We start from the raw sequence: 16,651 nt of genomic DNA, 5'->3' as shown, positions 1-16,651 counted from the left end.
TGACAAGAACTGTGACAAGAACTGTGACAAGAACTGCGACAACTTTTGAAGAAGAAAAACTCTGATGCTTAACCATTCTTTTTATTACCAATAGCCCAGACGATTTGTGGTGTTCTGAAAGTAGTATAACACGGAAAGCATGCCCATTTTGTAAAACTTGCTATGAAACTAAACTCATCTTGTGCACTGTGTATTGCATACTATTTAAGAAAACTGTACACAAAGACCACCACAAGCTGGGCACAAGACGAATGACTATTATTGGTATCCTTCAAACAGTCAATTAGAGAACGTAAATTGCAGCACGTGAAGCATTGGGGTAATGAATCTCAACGCAAGGCCTCCAGAGTGAGCTTGGCCTGCTCCATCTCGTGGCACAATGAGTAGAACTGAGCGAGGTTCATCTCAACGTGTACGTCCTGTCCATTTGCTAGTGCCAAACGAAGCTGCACAAAGCTGCCTCGCGGCTCATGAGACGAGCTGGCCACTGTGACTCCGAAACGCCACTCCACGTCTCGTAGCTGCCAGGGCCGCACCTGCCAAAACAAAAGCATTTGTCACTACAGCAACACTTTCGCTGCCTAAACACCAGTGTTTGCTGTAAGCATGTAAGTACAAAGGTTTCCAAATAGATGACTTCTATAGCGCTGAATGTTGACTGGCAAAGAAGTGCCTGTGAACGCACTTCTATTTGCTTTAATCAAACAATACATCATGACATAAAACCTGTACACATATGGATACATTAATGTTTTCCTCTGCACATAAAAAAAACTGTATCCAGCTTACCGCAGATCTGTTCTTGCACAAATTTAGCTGCAAAATAGCATTTCATGGTCTGGATCATTCAATAGAACACCTGACAGTGCTACTTGCCTGGCTATTGGGGAAACAATGCCAAGTTGCTCTGATCAAGGCCTCTCAGCGTAAGCAGTGTCCCAAATATGGTGGCTATGATGTATTATAGTCGCTTCTATCATTTTCTGTATGATAAAGCATGGCTTCCAAGATTTATTTCTGCTACTCATTGGCAGTGTTGCCATTTTACAAATTCATCACTAGATTTAGCGAGTTTCTTGTCTGTTTAGTGACCAATTTTTCATGTTAGCGACCGGCGACCATTTCTAACAACGTGAAAACAATTGGCAACATCTTAACAACTTTGAAGTTAGGAATATTGCTTAAAAGATAGTCTTCTAGAATGCACTTTATTATATAAAAGCTACATGTGAGTGGCCGAAATTGGCTCTATGACACGTAGGTTGAGCGACCATGACAACGAAACGGTTACCTTCACATGATTCACAGTGTGCTCACAAAATGCACAATTTGTTTTTTTTAGGGGACCGATATAAATGGGTCTAACGCTCAAGGTTCTGCACTTTCACTAAATATGTTTGTTTGGTGGACATTTGCAAACTTTGTTGCGAGATTCAAAACACATTTGTTGCTTATCGCATGGGTTTTGGACAAATCAGTGCTGCAACAAGCCTTCAGGTAAACCAAGGAGCGGAAGCATAGTATTTGACCTGCATAAAGGTCACGTAATTGTCATTGCTTTGTTAATACGCGACCTAGTGCATCTTGCAGAATTTTGCCATCCTTTCAGGACTGCCGAGAAATAGAAACTTTTCAGGGATAATGTGGATCAAGTGGCTTTGCATTCTAGGAAAATCAGATTGCTTGTAGTATTCATTTGAATCGTGTTGCTTTTGGAACCACACAAAATAATGAATTTCAGCTGCCATTGTCCACTATTATGTAAGTATAGTAATAAAATAAAAGCCCACTACACACTACTCGTAAATGAACTGCTTATTCTTCACTCGCACGGACCCTAGACAAACAACCGACATTTCGGTAATGTATTTACACCATGCTAGCATGTATTATAGAGTTTCAAAATGCATACATTAACTGAAGTTTACTCGGAAGTATTAGCAACAATTTTAGTGACCTTGCAGTAAAATTTAGCAGAAATTTAGCAACTTTTATTGTCTCACTTTAGCGACACGCTTCAGACAATCATGGCAACACTGCTCATTGGGTGGTATGATGTCGACAATCCCAGGGTTGCGGGTGAAGGGAAATTTGCTCTGTCTACGTGTTCAGTGAACTTTCATGTTGTAGGGTGAGCACTGATGCACCTGTATAAACAGTGTGGTGCTAAGTGTGGTTTAGCCCAAAACTAAGCGTCTGTGCAACCAGAACCATCCACACTGGCAAATGTGCAATAGTAAATGTTGCTTCTAGTTTGTCTTTCTGTTTGCCTTTCGTTCGAGTGCAATGGCATGCCACTGCAGCAGAGAAGAAACCTCTGCAGCTCTTCTCAGGCTAATATCTTAAAACCACCACTTACCTCCTTCAAGCACAGAAACCTGTTTCTATAATAAAGCCCAGAATAATTGAAATATCATGGTAAGAGAGAAAACATTACTGAATGAAAAGCAAAAATATTAAATTATGGGGTTTTGCGTGCCAAAACCACTATCTGATTACAAGGCACGCCATAGTGGGGGACTCCGGAAATTTGGACCACCTGGGGTTCTTTAACATGCACCTAAATATAAGTACACGGGTGTTTTCGCATTTCGCCCCCATCGAAATGCGGCCGCCGTGGCCGGGATACGATCTCGCGACCTCGTGCTCAGCAGCCCAACACCATAGCCACTGAGCAACCACGGCGGGTACTGAATGAAAAGAACAAGATTTCTTTACAGAGACTATAGACATCTTGGCAGTGAACACTTATACCCATCTTACTGTAATATGCGATTCACTAAACTCCCAATAACACTGCCCCGACCAGGTTATATGTTCCTCAAATATATTTCCCTGCCTTTCCTCTCTTCTATTTCTCTCTCTCTCTCTCAAATATATCAAGCAACAAATACTCTGCATGCTCATCTTGGTCACAGCTCTTTCCTACATCAACTCCTGCACCACCTTCACATTCAAATGCAAGTGCCACCAGTATAGTCAGCAAAAAATCTGTGTGCCATGAGCGTCAGGACAGGGCCATAAAATTTACTGATGCCTGAAAATAGGAGCAACAAGGCTTGGTGAAGACTTCTGAAAGGTAACAGAGATGACACTGGGCGAAAGAACAAAAATAACAAGACAGTTATTAGTTTTAACCACCACGCAGGAAAGCATTAAAGGGATCCTGTAACATTTTTCAAGCTAGTCATAGAACGATATCAATTATGTCACGAATCTCCTGCCGCACAAATTTTTCAAATGCTTCAAGCACAAACGTTAGATGTAGCTATCGGACCAATTAGCTGCTTTCTGCCTGCTTTCATTTTCACTAGCACGCTGGAAGCTACACAGTACACACAGACGGCAAGGGGCGCAAGAGAGTATTGCCCCGCTGGCCCCGCCCAAAAGTTGAATGCAAGACAGCTCATGGTAGCAACGCGTGGCAGCTGCAGTATCTACGCTACGCTTTTCATCTCGGAGGCCACACACAGCAGGGCAAAGATGAAGTGTTTTTTCTGTCTTTTTGAGATCACAGACATACAGGGAAACCTCGATTATTCGTCCCATGGTCATGCGACGACCCGCATTTTACGACGAATTGGTTTGGTCAAGGCAAAACCCCCATAGAAATAATGTATTAATAACCTCGATCATACGACGCAATTTTACACCGACCCGCTTCATAGGGCGCCTCTCTGGTACCGTCCGGGAAAACAAAAGTTCTAAGCAGATGCATTCTGGCACGTAAGCACACTGCAGCCGGCTGATAACGGGTGTGCAATACCGTATTTACCCGAATGTAACACGACCGCGATTGTAACGAGAAGGGCGACTTTCCAGTCACGTGAAGTAAAGAAAATAAAAGCAATAATGCAATGCAAGATGAACGGAAAACTAAATGGTACTTTAGTTAAGGAATCGCAATTCGGAAATGTTCTCTTCACCCATCATGGTCGTCTGAAGAGGAGACAGAGCTTTCCTTAGGCGGTCTTCTCGGGCACTCACTCTCGTATATAGTTTCACTTTCGCGAAGTTTCGCGTAACTCGGCACTGAAAGCGTCCCCAACAAGTGTTTCTGGTGCTGTCCTAAGCTTGCTAGCAGCACCAAGATACTTCCAGGGGTTAAGTGTTGCGACAAGCCGAGTCTCGCGAAAGCGAAACTTTCTCCAAAAGTGATCGCCTGAGAATTGCCATCGAGCTTGTTTAAGGTTTAAGTACTACTTCTTAAAAGACCGCACGATCATTTCATTCGGTGTCAGTACCAAGCCAATTCATGTTGCACAGAGCTTTCCCGACTGGCCTTGCACTTAAAGTGGGCGTGCCGCTGGTCCCGCCATCTGCAAATCGTCGACGTCGAGACACCAAGCCGCGGCGGACTTTCCCAGCTTCTCGGACATCAAAATTGCTCATCTCTCGAAGCGACCGTCATACCGAATGCACTGCGTTGCCATAACATCATGAATGAAAGGAGTTGAACTGCAAAATGCCATAGAGCACTGCAGCATCGTAACCAGCCACAAGCACAGCAAAAAGTGTCGATTCCAACCAAAAATACAGTGAACTGAATACAGAAATACAGTATTGGGTACGTAGTGGAAAGAGCAGAGGGCTGGGCGCACAGGCAGCGTGAAGCCAAGAGCGAAGACTCCCACTAGGGGCGCTGTGTGCTCTTCCCGAAGAGACTGTGCCGGTTGGAGCCCGCGCATGCCCGCATAGCTGCAAGTTCTTTACCGCATCGTTTTTGGTGCTACAATCCAGCGTGCTTTTTGTGCTTTTGCAAGTGAAGCTACTGAAAGTGCCGAGTGTGACCGTTTCTCTGCTCGATGCTGCCCTGCTGTCGCTTTTTAGATAATGGAAGAGAAGAATAAAAAAAAGCGATATGCATTGCTATGCGCCCGGATGCAAGAGCGGGTATCCTGGTTTTTGGGAAGTAAATGGGAGCATGTTGTGTCTTTTTGGAGTGCCTATAGACAATGACCGGTGGAAACATTGGGAGAGGAATCTTCACTGCAAAGATAAGCCACTCTCCGAGACTTCAACTGTGTGTGAGAGGCACATTGAAGCGCATTTTATTTTGCATGACTATGTTCACTTCATCAACGGCGAGGAAGTAAGGATTCCTCGAGGCAGACCAGCGCTGACTGACGACGCGGTGCCCACACTTCTGTCCAATTTGCCATCCTACCTCTCAAAGGAAATGCGTCAGAGAAGACCAGAGAGAAAGTGCGTTGCAGTGTGCCCAGCTGCACGCACGAAGAAGGTGCGTTTGTCTCATCACGACGTTCATGATTCATCATCCCAAGATGACTGTGCAGATGGCAACGACAGCCTGGATGTGACAGTGCCCCAGCATGATATTCAAACAATGGTAGACAGTGTGGATATTAGAAAATAAATTTTTGGTGCATTTTTGTTGCAGGATGATCCGAGACATCATTCAAATGATGACATCCAGATTTCGAAACCAAGCCCTGAGGCCAGAATCTGCTTTTGTGGAAAAGCTTCTTTCGTTTTTGACATACCTGACCAAATGGCAGCTGCATGCAGGTGGTCGGCTTCCTGTCCGCATCTGTTGCTGTTGGCCTGAGAGTCACAGTTGCAAGTGTTCTATCGTTGCTGACAAAGAATGTTAGCTACAAGTACTTAATGACCTCAAAGCTGAGTCAGGACCCAGTTAAAGATCTCTTTGGTATAGCACGGCAGTCAAGCGGTTGCAATAACCATCCAACACCCCAACAGTTTCTCATTACTGTGTCTTGTTTAAGTTTTTAAGGGCTTGCCAGATCTGTTGCTAATGGGAATGCTGAGCCTGGTGTTCTTACAGCCCTCCTTTAGCCAGACATGATGGAAGGTCCAAAGCCTGGCAAAACTGACATAATCCAAAGCTTTCTTGATGATAACATTCCCACTGCAGGGCATCAAAAGCAGGGCCCTGTGTCAGACCATGTCTCGTGTTCAAGTAAAAAGTGACGACTGGCTCATTTTTGATATTTGTGGTTATGTTGCCAAAAAGTTTGTTGAAATTGGAGCGTGACGAATGCCAAAAATTGCTTCTCGCAAAGAAGGAAGATGTTCATTGTCTTGCTGTTGCTCAGTACACCAGGCTGCGAGACAATGGTGGCCTACTGTACCCAACCGGATGGCTTTTCAGGTTTATTCGAAGAATAGCAAACCTTTTCACAGCCACATTCAATACACAGGAGCTGCATCATGAGAGTGTTATGGATGTTATTTCTCTTGTTAAAAGAAACCACCAAAAGCGGACAGGGTGCGCCAGCCATGCAGAATCTTTGACGGTGAAGGTTGTAGCTTTTTATGTTACCATACGGCTGCACTTTTTTATGACGTCCGTAAACCGTTCCAAAGGTAAGAGTCGGGAGACCTCAAGATATGTGAAGTTGAGCCGCTCTAACGAAATTGGTATTGTGTACTCTCTACCACGGAACTCTTCTGTTGCAGTACGTTTCTTGAAAATGCCTCCCCCCTACCCACTGATACTGCGATTGAAGTAAACTGTCTGCAGGAGGCTCATGCTTCTGAAATGCACAAGTTCATCGCTTGCTCAAATCATAATGATAGAAGAATGAAACAGTATGCATGCTTTCAGCACAAATATATTTTCTATGTTTTGAACGGGACTTGTGACTGGTGCAGTTGGGTAAAAAAAAAGTGAAATTTTGATGCTAAATGTGCACTCTGCTGCTGCAGCACGATGTGTGTGCATCACGATAATAGACATTGCAGGTACGTACCGGGCCAAGCCATCCCATGCTAGAGATCTTACGGTTGCTTTCATAAAACCATATTAACATATTTGGCATGAGGAAAATGAACACAGCATTCTGAAACTCTGTGCCGCCACACTCGCTTGCTGTATTCTGCCGCAGACTCCCTCAGCCAGTCCTTGGGAAGTGAGTGCGTGCGCCATCTGGTGAGCTTCTACACAATATGCCTCGTGCCTAGGCTGCCGCTTCTTCCACTACCCAATATTTTCTAGTGCACTGTACCAAAAACAAGTCCTGACTTCGGTCGACTTGTCTATAGATTGGATCGAGACGTAAAGTTACAGGTTGCCAATGTAACACTGAAAACCGCGGGATTTAGAATGGTCAATTTTGTCGTTATTCGAGTGAAACGCGAGGGTCGAGTTCAAACAATGAAATCATGAAATAAACTCTTGTTACAATTGAATACAGTAATTTTTAAATAATTTAATCTACCTTCCTTGGAAGCAGTGCAGGTTCATGCCGCGGGCTTATTCAGGTGGTCTGTACCCGTTTTTTTGCAAGACTGGGCGTCACTGCCTATATTCTTAGTTTTTCGATTATACGACGCCCAGATTGTAAGACGGTTTTGCGTGCTCCCCTCAAATTCGTATAATTGGGTTCCACTGTAAATATATTTTTTCATTTTTTTAAACTCAAATGAGCAATAACTGTATTGCAAAGAATGTTCTCCCATTGAAATCAGTCAATAGGTGTTGTAGGTCCAGCTGCCTGTGATGGCCGCTGCACGATGACATTGCTTAAGCGAGAGCAAACAATATTTTACTGCTTTTGACAGGAGATTCTAAATTTCCTGCTGCATGCAGTGCACTAATATTCGGCTCACATGTTCACAGGAACTTTGTGATGAACTTTGAAGGTGCATACCGAAGATCAGCAACAATTTTTACTATGTTCAGAAAGTGTTTCAGGGTGCCTTAAAGAAGTACCGACAGAAAACATTTGTATCCTGTATTTATTTTTATTTTTGCATGATTAGATGCCCACCCCATGACCGACTGACGAGCCTTGACGCTGACCCCTTAAGCCGGTGGACAGAGCGCAGAGAACGGCCAGGGCTCCTGGACTCAGGACGCCACCCAACTAGGGCGAAGACTCTTTCGTGCTCATTTCTTTATTAGAGTTTATTCCTCCTCCATCTATTAAAAAAAAACACACTATTAGAATCCCCTTTGATATGTCGTCACTCCGTCAACGATTCCGCATGATACGTTGCAACTTTGACATATTATTATATGAAAATATCCAGTGTACCGCCTATAAGTGAACAAAAAATCTAAAAGAAAAACGGCAACAGCGCTGGATACCATAGCTGCGCACTTCCAACCACCACCAACGTGCACTTTTGACACGCCATGGCCTTTGGTACTGTGGTCCTGGCAGAAATTTCAGACACCTTACAGTGTGCCGTTCAATATTTGGACTTTGCCTGCACGATGATGTGCCAATGTGGCCACGGAATTGAGCAAAAGGAGCGATATATTGGTTTGAATAATTCCCTGGCACCTCCTTGAAACCAAAACTAGCGAAGCCTAGTCGATCCAGTAGTCGCTGACCATGCCCAAACCGCAGGGCAAGCCAAGCCAAGCAGCTACACATTGAAGGGCTGCACATGTTTGCATCAGCTGCATTAGCTGGTTGTTGTGCGAGTTTCGAGCATCTAATGTTTGTCCATTGACGTGTTAAATAGTGACAATATATCAAGCAACAAATACTCTGCATGCTCATCTTGGGCACAGCTCTTTCCTTCATCAACTCCTGCACCACCTTCACATTCAAATGCAAGTGCCACCACTATAGTCAGCAAAAAAATGTGTGTGCCATGGGCGTCAGGACAGGGCCATAAAATTTACTGATGCCTGGAAATAGGAGCAACAAGGCTTGGTGAAGACTTCTGAAAGGTAACAGAGATGACACTGGGTGAAAGAACAAAAATAACAAGACAGTTATTTGCTTTAACCACCACGCAGCATTAAAGGGATCCTGTAACATTTTTCAAGCTAGTCGTAGAACGACATCAATTAAATTATGTCACGAATCTCCTGCTGCACAAGTTTTTCAAATGCTTCAAGCACAAACGTCAGATGTAGTTATTGGACAAATTAGCTGCTTTCTGCCTCCTTTCATTTCCACTAGCACGCAGTGTTGCCAGGTCCGACGAGGCAGCGTAGCCAAAAGCTAGAGAAGTTGTAGCCCAAATGTAGCCATACAGAAAAAAAGTGCAAAATATTTCGTAGCCAAATATAGCCATTTTTATTTGCAATTTTATTTGTGTATACATTTTCACATTCGACTACGGCAATCCTTTTTTGCACAACCCGTCATAACAAAATGTCCGTGCCGCCGTGATGGTCGGCCCTTTACATCAACAACAGCGACATCATGCTTGCACAGAACACTTTTTGGTTGGCCCCGGAAGCTCTTAAGTTCCAGAGAATCGCTGCAGAGGGCGAATCAGTGCCTTTATTTTATGACAGATAGTACTAAGTTATTATTTTTAGTTATTTACAGTAATATTAACTACGAACTCTGCTATTTAGCTGTCGTGAACACAAACAAATGTTCAGCGTCATCGATCTCACGTTATCTCTGCCTACGGCGTAGAAGTTCAGCTCTCCAGCGATCTGTGACAGCGACGTGCACACGGCTTCTTTTTTGATGCGCTAAAACAAGTCTTTCGCGCTATGATATCTCGCGTTATTTGTCTCATTGTCCTATCTTGTTTTCTCGTTTTTTTTTTCATTTAGCTTGGCTCGGATTAGCTGGGGCACACACTACCTATATAGTGTCAATTTAAATAACCTGGCCGCCATCTTAGGTCTCTAACACGCCAAGAACATGCGTTAAGAAAAGGAACAGGCAACAGATGCCACTCACTGTCTGAATCAGTGTAAGCGGAGCTTTAAAAGATTACTGCACAAACCGGCACACTAGTGTAAGAAGCGCGCAGTCGTTTTCGGCGACGAGCACGTCCCGAACTAACTCGCTCAAAATGGTAAAAGCCGCGACAGTGCACAAAGAGAAATGGTAAACAACAAATTGATAACAGTGGTAATGCTGTGAAAACCGGTTACTGTCAAAAAGCAAACCATGTTGATGGCTAATAAAGTTTTAGAATAGGGGCCTCTAAATTTGGGGCCCCAAAGAGCTTTGCAGGTGCTATCGTTGGGGCATGCAAGAATGAAGAGTTTTGGAATAGGCGTTTTGCGTTTGCGGATAGCATGTTGCGTTTGCAGCGTCACTACGGCGTCAAGGAAAAAAAAGCTGTTATAAATATTAAAATAAAATATATCATTTTATGATAAGAAAAGTAATTTAGACTGCGTTTTTTCGTGTTTAATTACAATTTAGAACTTATTCGATTAGCAGCATGCAACTTGTTGCGCTTAGTTTTGAGTAAACAACCTTACGCACCATCACCCAGCCAAGTCAATCTGTGATAGGCCTACGAGCCATGAAATCGACAATTGAATTCATAATCAGTGGCGTATAATTAATCAATCTTGATTACACATGTTGAGAGAAAGCGATAACCACAATCACTTCTACGAACTTCACGCGTTACCACGAATCGAGCCCAATATTGTGCTAGGTTGGAGCCGTCGCTTCGATGGGCGCCGCCATGTTTGGTGACGAAAGCTTTTGGGGTAGCTTTTGGGGCTCCCGCTAAATTGATGAAATAGCGTGCCCGACGCAAAACCCAAACACAGTTACCGTCTTGCGGATGCGCAGTGGCTTCGACGCTATTTCTTTGGGGTCCCAATACGTTTGAGGACCGTATTCTAAAACTCTAATAATTGCTGGGGTTTTACGTGCCAAAACCACGATATGATTGGGAGGCATGACGCAGTGGGGGACTCCGGATTAATTTTGGCCACCTCGGTTTCTTTAACGTACACCTAAGTACACGGGTGTCCCTGCATTTCGCCTTGATCGAAATGCGGCCGCCATGGCCGGGAATCAAACCCGCGTCATCAAGCCAGCAGAATGACACCTCACAAGCTAAGCTAACATGGTGGGTGAAGTTTACGTGACGTGGTGCACTGATGTCATCGTGGTGAACATGTTTCGATATTGGCAGAAAGTAACGTCATTGCATCCATGACATTACGGGCAAACCATCTAGAAGTAAAAGCACCAGAACCCTCCTTTGGCTCGGGGTCTTGCTCCCATTCTTTATACGTTGTCGCATACTTGGCCCACTTCCCCACATTTGGATTATCCACTCTGAGGCGGATCCGATCTTACGTCCAACCTATTGAAATGAATCTCAAATCTAAGCACGAAGAAAAATTCATCTAGCAAGAAAGTGAAAATGGCAGTAAAGCTTCGCCCCAGAAACGTGGAGTAGGTCGAAAGCTGTGCCCGTCGCGATACGTCATCCGGAAGACATGGCCATGAACACACTGTAGCGTATCATCCACCCGTGCTTCCCTTCTTTCATGTTGGCTCCATGATCGCCCGACGACCCCGACCCTATGTTATTGCTCTCCCTTCCTGAGCATAGCCATGTTAGTACAGTGTACTGTGAAAAATCCACTACGCCCAGGTTCATCCCGATTCCCGGAGATCGGGTGCCTAACGGCCAAGCAGGGTGTAAGTTTAGTGCATCACGGATCAAAGCCACCGGCTCAGACAACAGCGCAGAGAGGGAAGGAAAGGCGGGGGTCATTTCGCGCACGCACGCACGCTCAGCCACGCGGCCGGCTCAGCCAGCTACAACACAGCCTTCGAGATTTGCTTCTACCCGATCAGAGCCACCTCTGGAGCGTGGATTAGGGCGCCACTTATAGCCCAAACACAGCCAAGTGGCAGATTTTCAGTAGCCCAAATATAGCCACATAGCCAACTCGTCCAAGTCGACGCCAAAAATTTTTTCCCGTAGCCCAATTTGGCTATCTATGGCCAAACCTAGCAGCACTGCTAGCACGCTGGAAGCTGCGAGTTTCACGCATGTAATGTTTATCCATTTACGTGTTAAATAGTGACAGGGCCTCGGCAACTTCTTCAAGCAATCTCAAGTGGGGCCAACTCCACCCGTGACCTCTATCGCAGCTCAGTCAAGGTCTGTTATGTTGTCAGGAAATGAAGATTCAGTGCATGCACTGACTGTACTTTTGTCTATTTGAAGATACAGCCTGAAAATAGTGGAAATATGTACTGAACAGGTCACAGGCAAGCATACGTGCGCGAAGCAACGCATTTACAAACTTGGGCCATATTCCCAGACAATCACTTTTGAAGATATTACATTCAGTTGCGTAGCACTGGACATGTCGACGGGCAAAAGTGATCCTGGCACTGTGATAAGATCACGTGTGATAAGATAGCGTGCTTTGCACTGTGCCAACAGTGCCATCACTTGTAGACGTCAACGTGTCTGGCGCTAGTCACGTGAAAGTGAATGTATTCCCAAAAGTGATAATCCAAGAATACACCTTTTTCGGCCACTAGTGGAATAAGTCACTCCATTCTCTGCCAAATCCGATACTTCAGACTACCGATTATTCCGACTGCTGGGCAGTCACCGTCAATTCCTCATTTGCTGTCATCGACTATAATGACTATAAATCCTTAAGAGGCTGAGCCATGCATAGTGTCGGTTTAATATTTAACAGCACGTTCACCTGATTTTAAGAGGATGTTCACGTAATATGTTTCCTGGGCATTAAGTTTTTCTCACGGTTCCGTGGAAAACGTGTAAGAGGGGTTCTACTGTGTACCCAATATTAAAAAAATCGAATAGCCAACAACTGATTTTCAGGACGCCCCATTTTCCGGACATGCTCGATAATTCGTAGACGTTCAGGGCACCGCCAGGTACCCCATAGTCAATGTATAAGAACGTCTGAAATTTCGGATGCAACAAACTAGCTGTCTGAATTTCTGGACTTTTAACCATGACCGCAGGTTTGAAATGTCATTAATCGAAGCCACTGCCGCTCTCACACGTAGATCCGCTGGCAGTCGTAGCCACCACCACAGTAATGCTAGGCCTAGCTACTTGCTACCAAGCTTCTTGCTGTTCGTTGCCATGTTTTTCATTAAAACAATTCGCCGCTGTTAGCAATGGCGTTTACTCCACTTTTATAATCCTCGCCAATGGCTTTGAAGCTCGGAAAGCATGACGCGTTGCAGAACCCTTTCCGTACCACGCCCATTGGGCATGGTTAGCTCTCTATCGATGGTATGAAACGCCGCTTTTGAGACCTTCCGCGCCGCTCACGGACACACTGTGCCATCGAACATGAAAGAGGTGAAACTATATTTTTGTTTTCTTAGCACTTCGCTTTTTTCCTGTCAAGCGGTGATTTTTAAATGCGCTCCGAAGTTTCGCGATCGTCAAAGCAGAATGCAAAAAACGTCTGGCTCCGAAAATGAAGCGCATGCTTCGGGAGGTCTCAGATATCGCAATTCCACTGCCTCTGGGGCTGATCTTATCGATACATCGAATAGCAGCAAGTCAGAGGATGCTCACTTTTTATCGGACTTAGAGTCTGAAAGCGACGACGACGCAAACCAGCCCGGAACATCAGCGGCCGCAGCACGGCATGCCCAACTGTAGTGCTTGCAGTACACTTTTGTAGCGAAACAACTGCTCAATGAAAATTTTTATTTTTTCGGAGATAGTGCTTAATAGACGGCAATACATTTTGCATATCTCAATTTTCATAAGATTTTTTTCTTGGTAGATACAAGTGTGTCTTTACAAACTTTGTTCATTTTATTGCACGATCTTGATTTTAACAATTTATATCTTTTTATGACATACATCTCGTTATTAAAACATTTATGCGTGAAAAGTGCATTCATGTTGCTTTCTGTTTATGTATTACATTAAATATTGAGTACAGTAGTTCCTTTAGAAAAAACATACTGTGGAAACATACAAAAAACACCTATTTTCCCCATGGTAGAAAAATGATACAATGCAAGTTTCCGAAAGTCAGTTTCGCCTCAACACAGCAGTGTTACGCGGTGAGGTATATGCAAAGTACTGTGGTGAAGCATACCACGAGTGGGAAGGGGCAATTGTCACGGATCCTGGTATGTATTCCTTAATTATACATGCGTGCACCCGCCGTCTCCTATCACAGTATGAGCACCTATAGGAGGGTTTCACAGGGCGGCGCCCCCAAGATGGCGCTAGCGTCGAAACGACTGCTCCGCCATCATTCAGGTCACCTGGCAACTGGACGAACGTATGCGTGGGGAAAGCGAGATACAATAGTACAGGAGTTGTGGTAGGGCTTCAGTAAAAATGATAAACTGTGCCGTGTTTGGTTGCAACAACCACACCAAAAACAAGCTTGCAGATCAGAACGCCTCCGATGTCGGCTTTTTCTGCATCCCGTGTTTGGTTGCAACAACCACACCAAAAAGAAGCCCGCAGATCAGAATGCCTCCGACGTCGGCTTTTTCTGCATCCCAAAAGTCATCGTCAATCAATGCAAGCATACGAAAGAGGTCACAGAGCCATGAAGAGTGGCGTGGCTCCGGCATATCAATCGGACAGACTTGGGCAACTCTGCAACCCAATACCACGTGAGCGGTAAACGTTTCATTTCCGGTATGTTTTCGAGCAATACCAAAGCAGTTGGCTTTTGCTTTAAGCTGCCGGGCAACGCTATAGTTTTTGCAGCGTGTTAAACACCTTTGTTTACGCAGCTGGAGACGGGCGCGCACTACGTCGCAGGCTGCTGTTCAAGAAACAGTGGGTTAAACGCATTAGCAGTAAAGTAATAACTACAACTTGAACAGTTCGATAACTCACTATCGCTTATGTGGCAAATACTTTATTTTTGTTAAATTTGCAGAACATATGCAAGATTTGACGGAGCGGTTTTGCTCTAGGTAGGTGCTGTGTAAAGCTGCGTCGTGTTACTGACTGTTTATGCATCGGTAGACAAGCGCGGGCCACGTCGCTGGTTGGATGAGAAAGTAGTCCGCTAAGCATATTAGCAGTGACATCGCTACTGGTTGCATTTCGCAGGACACCCTTCGTATGCAATGGCCGAAACTGATCTGGACGACGACGCGGCGGCCATCTCCGAGGTCCCTCACTCGTGGCTGTTGCACCTATCCACTTGTGACATTTGTGGGCCTCCATCGATTTGTAGGCCTTTAGTTCATCCCTGGTCGCGAAACTTGTGCCGTGAACGAGGTAGTCTTTTATGTCTGTGAACTCCACACGCGGAAGAAGGTTCACGTTGCACAAGGCTTCGTTGCCGTCGTAGTCATATGGGTCGATGCCGCCACAAAGATGAATCTTATGATGTGGGGCAGACATTTGTTCGGTGCCCGATGATGTGGCATAATGCGCACTGTACCGCATTCGGCCTGTAGAAAGCCACTGATGTGACTACCCGTCTCACTAGCGCGACGCGCGAGAGCTTTGAGCCTCGTACTGTGATCAGGACACATTCACTCTTACAGAGGCATCGTGTTCTGAGAAGTTCTGCATCCCTGACAGTGATGCAAGTGGTAATTTTGTCCGGGATTTTATTGGCAATCCTCGCACTACTCCAGGTGCGTTTCCTGGCTCACTGGCTTTGTAAGCTGTGGCTCGGTGCCGTTGTGAATGACTGTCTGCAAAGCAAGGATTTTCACGAGCATGGATTCTCCCTTTGTGGAGGTGCTTATGAATTTCTGGGTGTGCCTGATGTGGATGTCAAGGTCTTTCGTTTCTGATGGAGTGAGTGCTGCAGCCGTGACTATATCGTTTGTGAGGTGAAATGCTGACGCGGTAGCTAGGTTGATGTGGTTTCCGAGACGGAGGACAATGTTCTGTGATTCTTGCATGCATTTGACCGAAGTGGCCAATGTGAATGGGGTTCCGGATTATTCGGTGTCGCCCACAAGCTCGTCTGTGTCCATGGTGTGCACTAACTGACCGGGCCTACTGAGCCGGGGCGTCGGTTGACCTAGTGGCCCTTTCGAAAGCAGTGATCAGAGATGTGGCCTGGCCAGATTATGGTGCAGATTGTCGAGGTACTCACTCAGGTGATGCTTTGGCTGGCTCGATGTCCGCTCCACAATTTTAGGTGGGGGCTCTTAGTTTTGTCCGATTAACTTCAATGAAATTGCACAGAGCCATAGAGCCATAGTCGCCGGGGTCTCGAGGCCAGCCGTGCTGCACGCGGTGCTTCGGGGGCCTTCGGCTGGGGCCAGCGGTTTGGGCCACAGTGCATGACGTAGAGCGGCAGTTAGGCACGTCTGACCTAGACAAGCACGCGTGGTGTTCTTCACTTTGACGAGGACACTGACACCGAGGTGCATATCGACACAAGCAACATCGGTCTAGGAGCAGTACTTGTTCAACACCAGGAAGGTGTAGGGTGAGTGATCGCTTACGCCAGTCGCACTTTTTCATGTGCCAAAATCAAATACTCCACCTCCGAGATAGTGTCGAACAGTTGTGCGGGCCATCATGAAATTTCGGCCTTATCTCTACGGTCGCCATCTCAATGTAGTGACAGACCACCATTCCTAGTGTTGGTTGGCCAACTTAATAGACCCATCCAGACGACTTCCACAATGGAGTCTGCGTCTGCAGGAGTTTGACGTTACCACCGTCTACAAATCGGGACACAAACATGAAGATGCGGACATGTCGCATGCTCCTGTCAAACCTTGCAATAATGACATGGATGAAGACGGCAGATTCCTTGAGGCCCTCAGCACATCTGACCTGATCTTACGGCAGCGCGAGGACTCCGAAATATGCCCTCTCATCGATCACCTAGAAGGCAAGAATGTTACAATACCTCGACACCTTTCTTGCAGTCTCTCGACCTTCTGCCTTCGAAAGGGTATCCTGTACAAGACAAACTCGAGTGCCAGCGGCAAACAGTATCTGCTGGTCGTACCTGTCGACCTCCGTG

At 45.5% G+C, this 16,651-nt stretch overlaps 1 protein-coding gene across 1 annotated transcript in view; it reads right to left on the bottom strand.

Annotated features, from left to right (window-relative positions):
* Positions 1-232: 232 nt before the first annotated feature.
* The window catches only part of LOC119445757 (COMM domain-containing protein 7-like), a 36,949-nt gene continuing 20,530 nt past the window's right edge, over positions 233-16,651 (bottom strand). The window contains exon 3 of the mRNA XM_037710039.2: positions 233-536. Coding sequence (XP_037565967.1) covers positions 330-536 — 207 coding nt within the window. The 3' untranslated portion in view covers positions 233-329. The remainder of the gene's footprint in view (positions 537-16,651) is intronic.

Source organism: Dermacentor silvarum, chromosome 3 (assembly GCF_013339745.2).
Source record: "Dermacentor silvarum isolate Dsil-2018 chromosome 3, BIME_Dsil_1.4, whole genome shotgun sequence".
Classification (NCBI taxonomy): Eukaryota; Metazoa; Arthropoda; class Arachnida; order Ixodida; family Ixodidae; genus Dermacentor; species Dermacentor silvarum.
The sequence above is the reverse complement of the archived record's forward strand: the minus strand, read 5'-3'. Positions and strand labels throughout refer to the sequence as shown.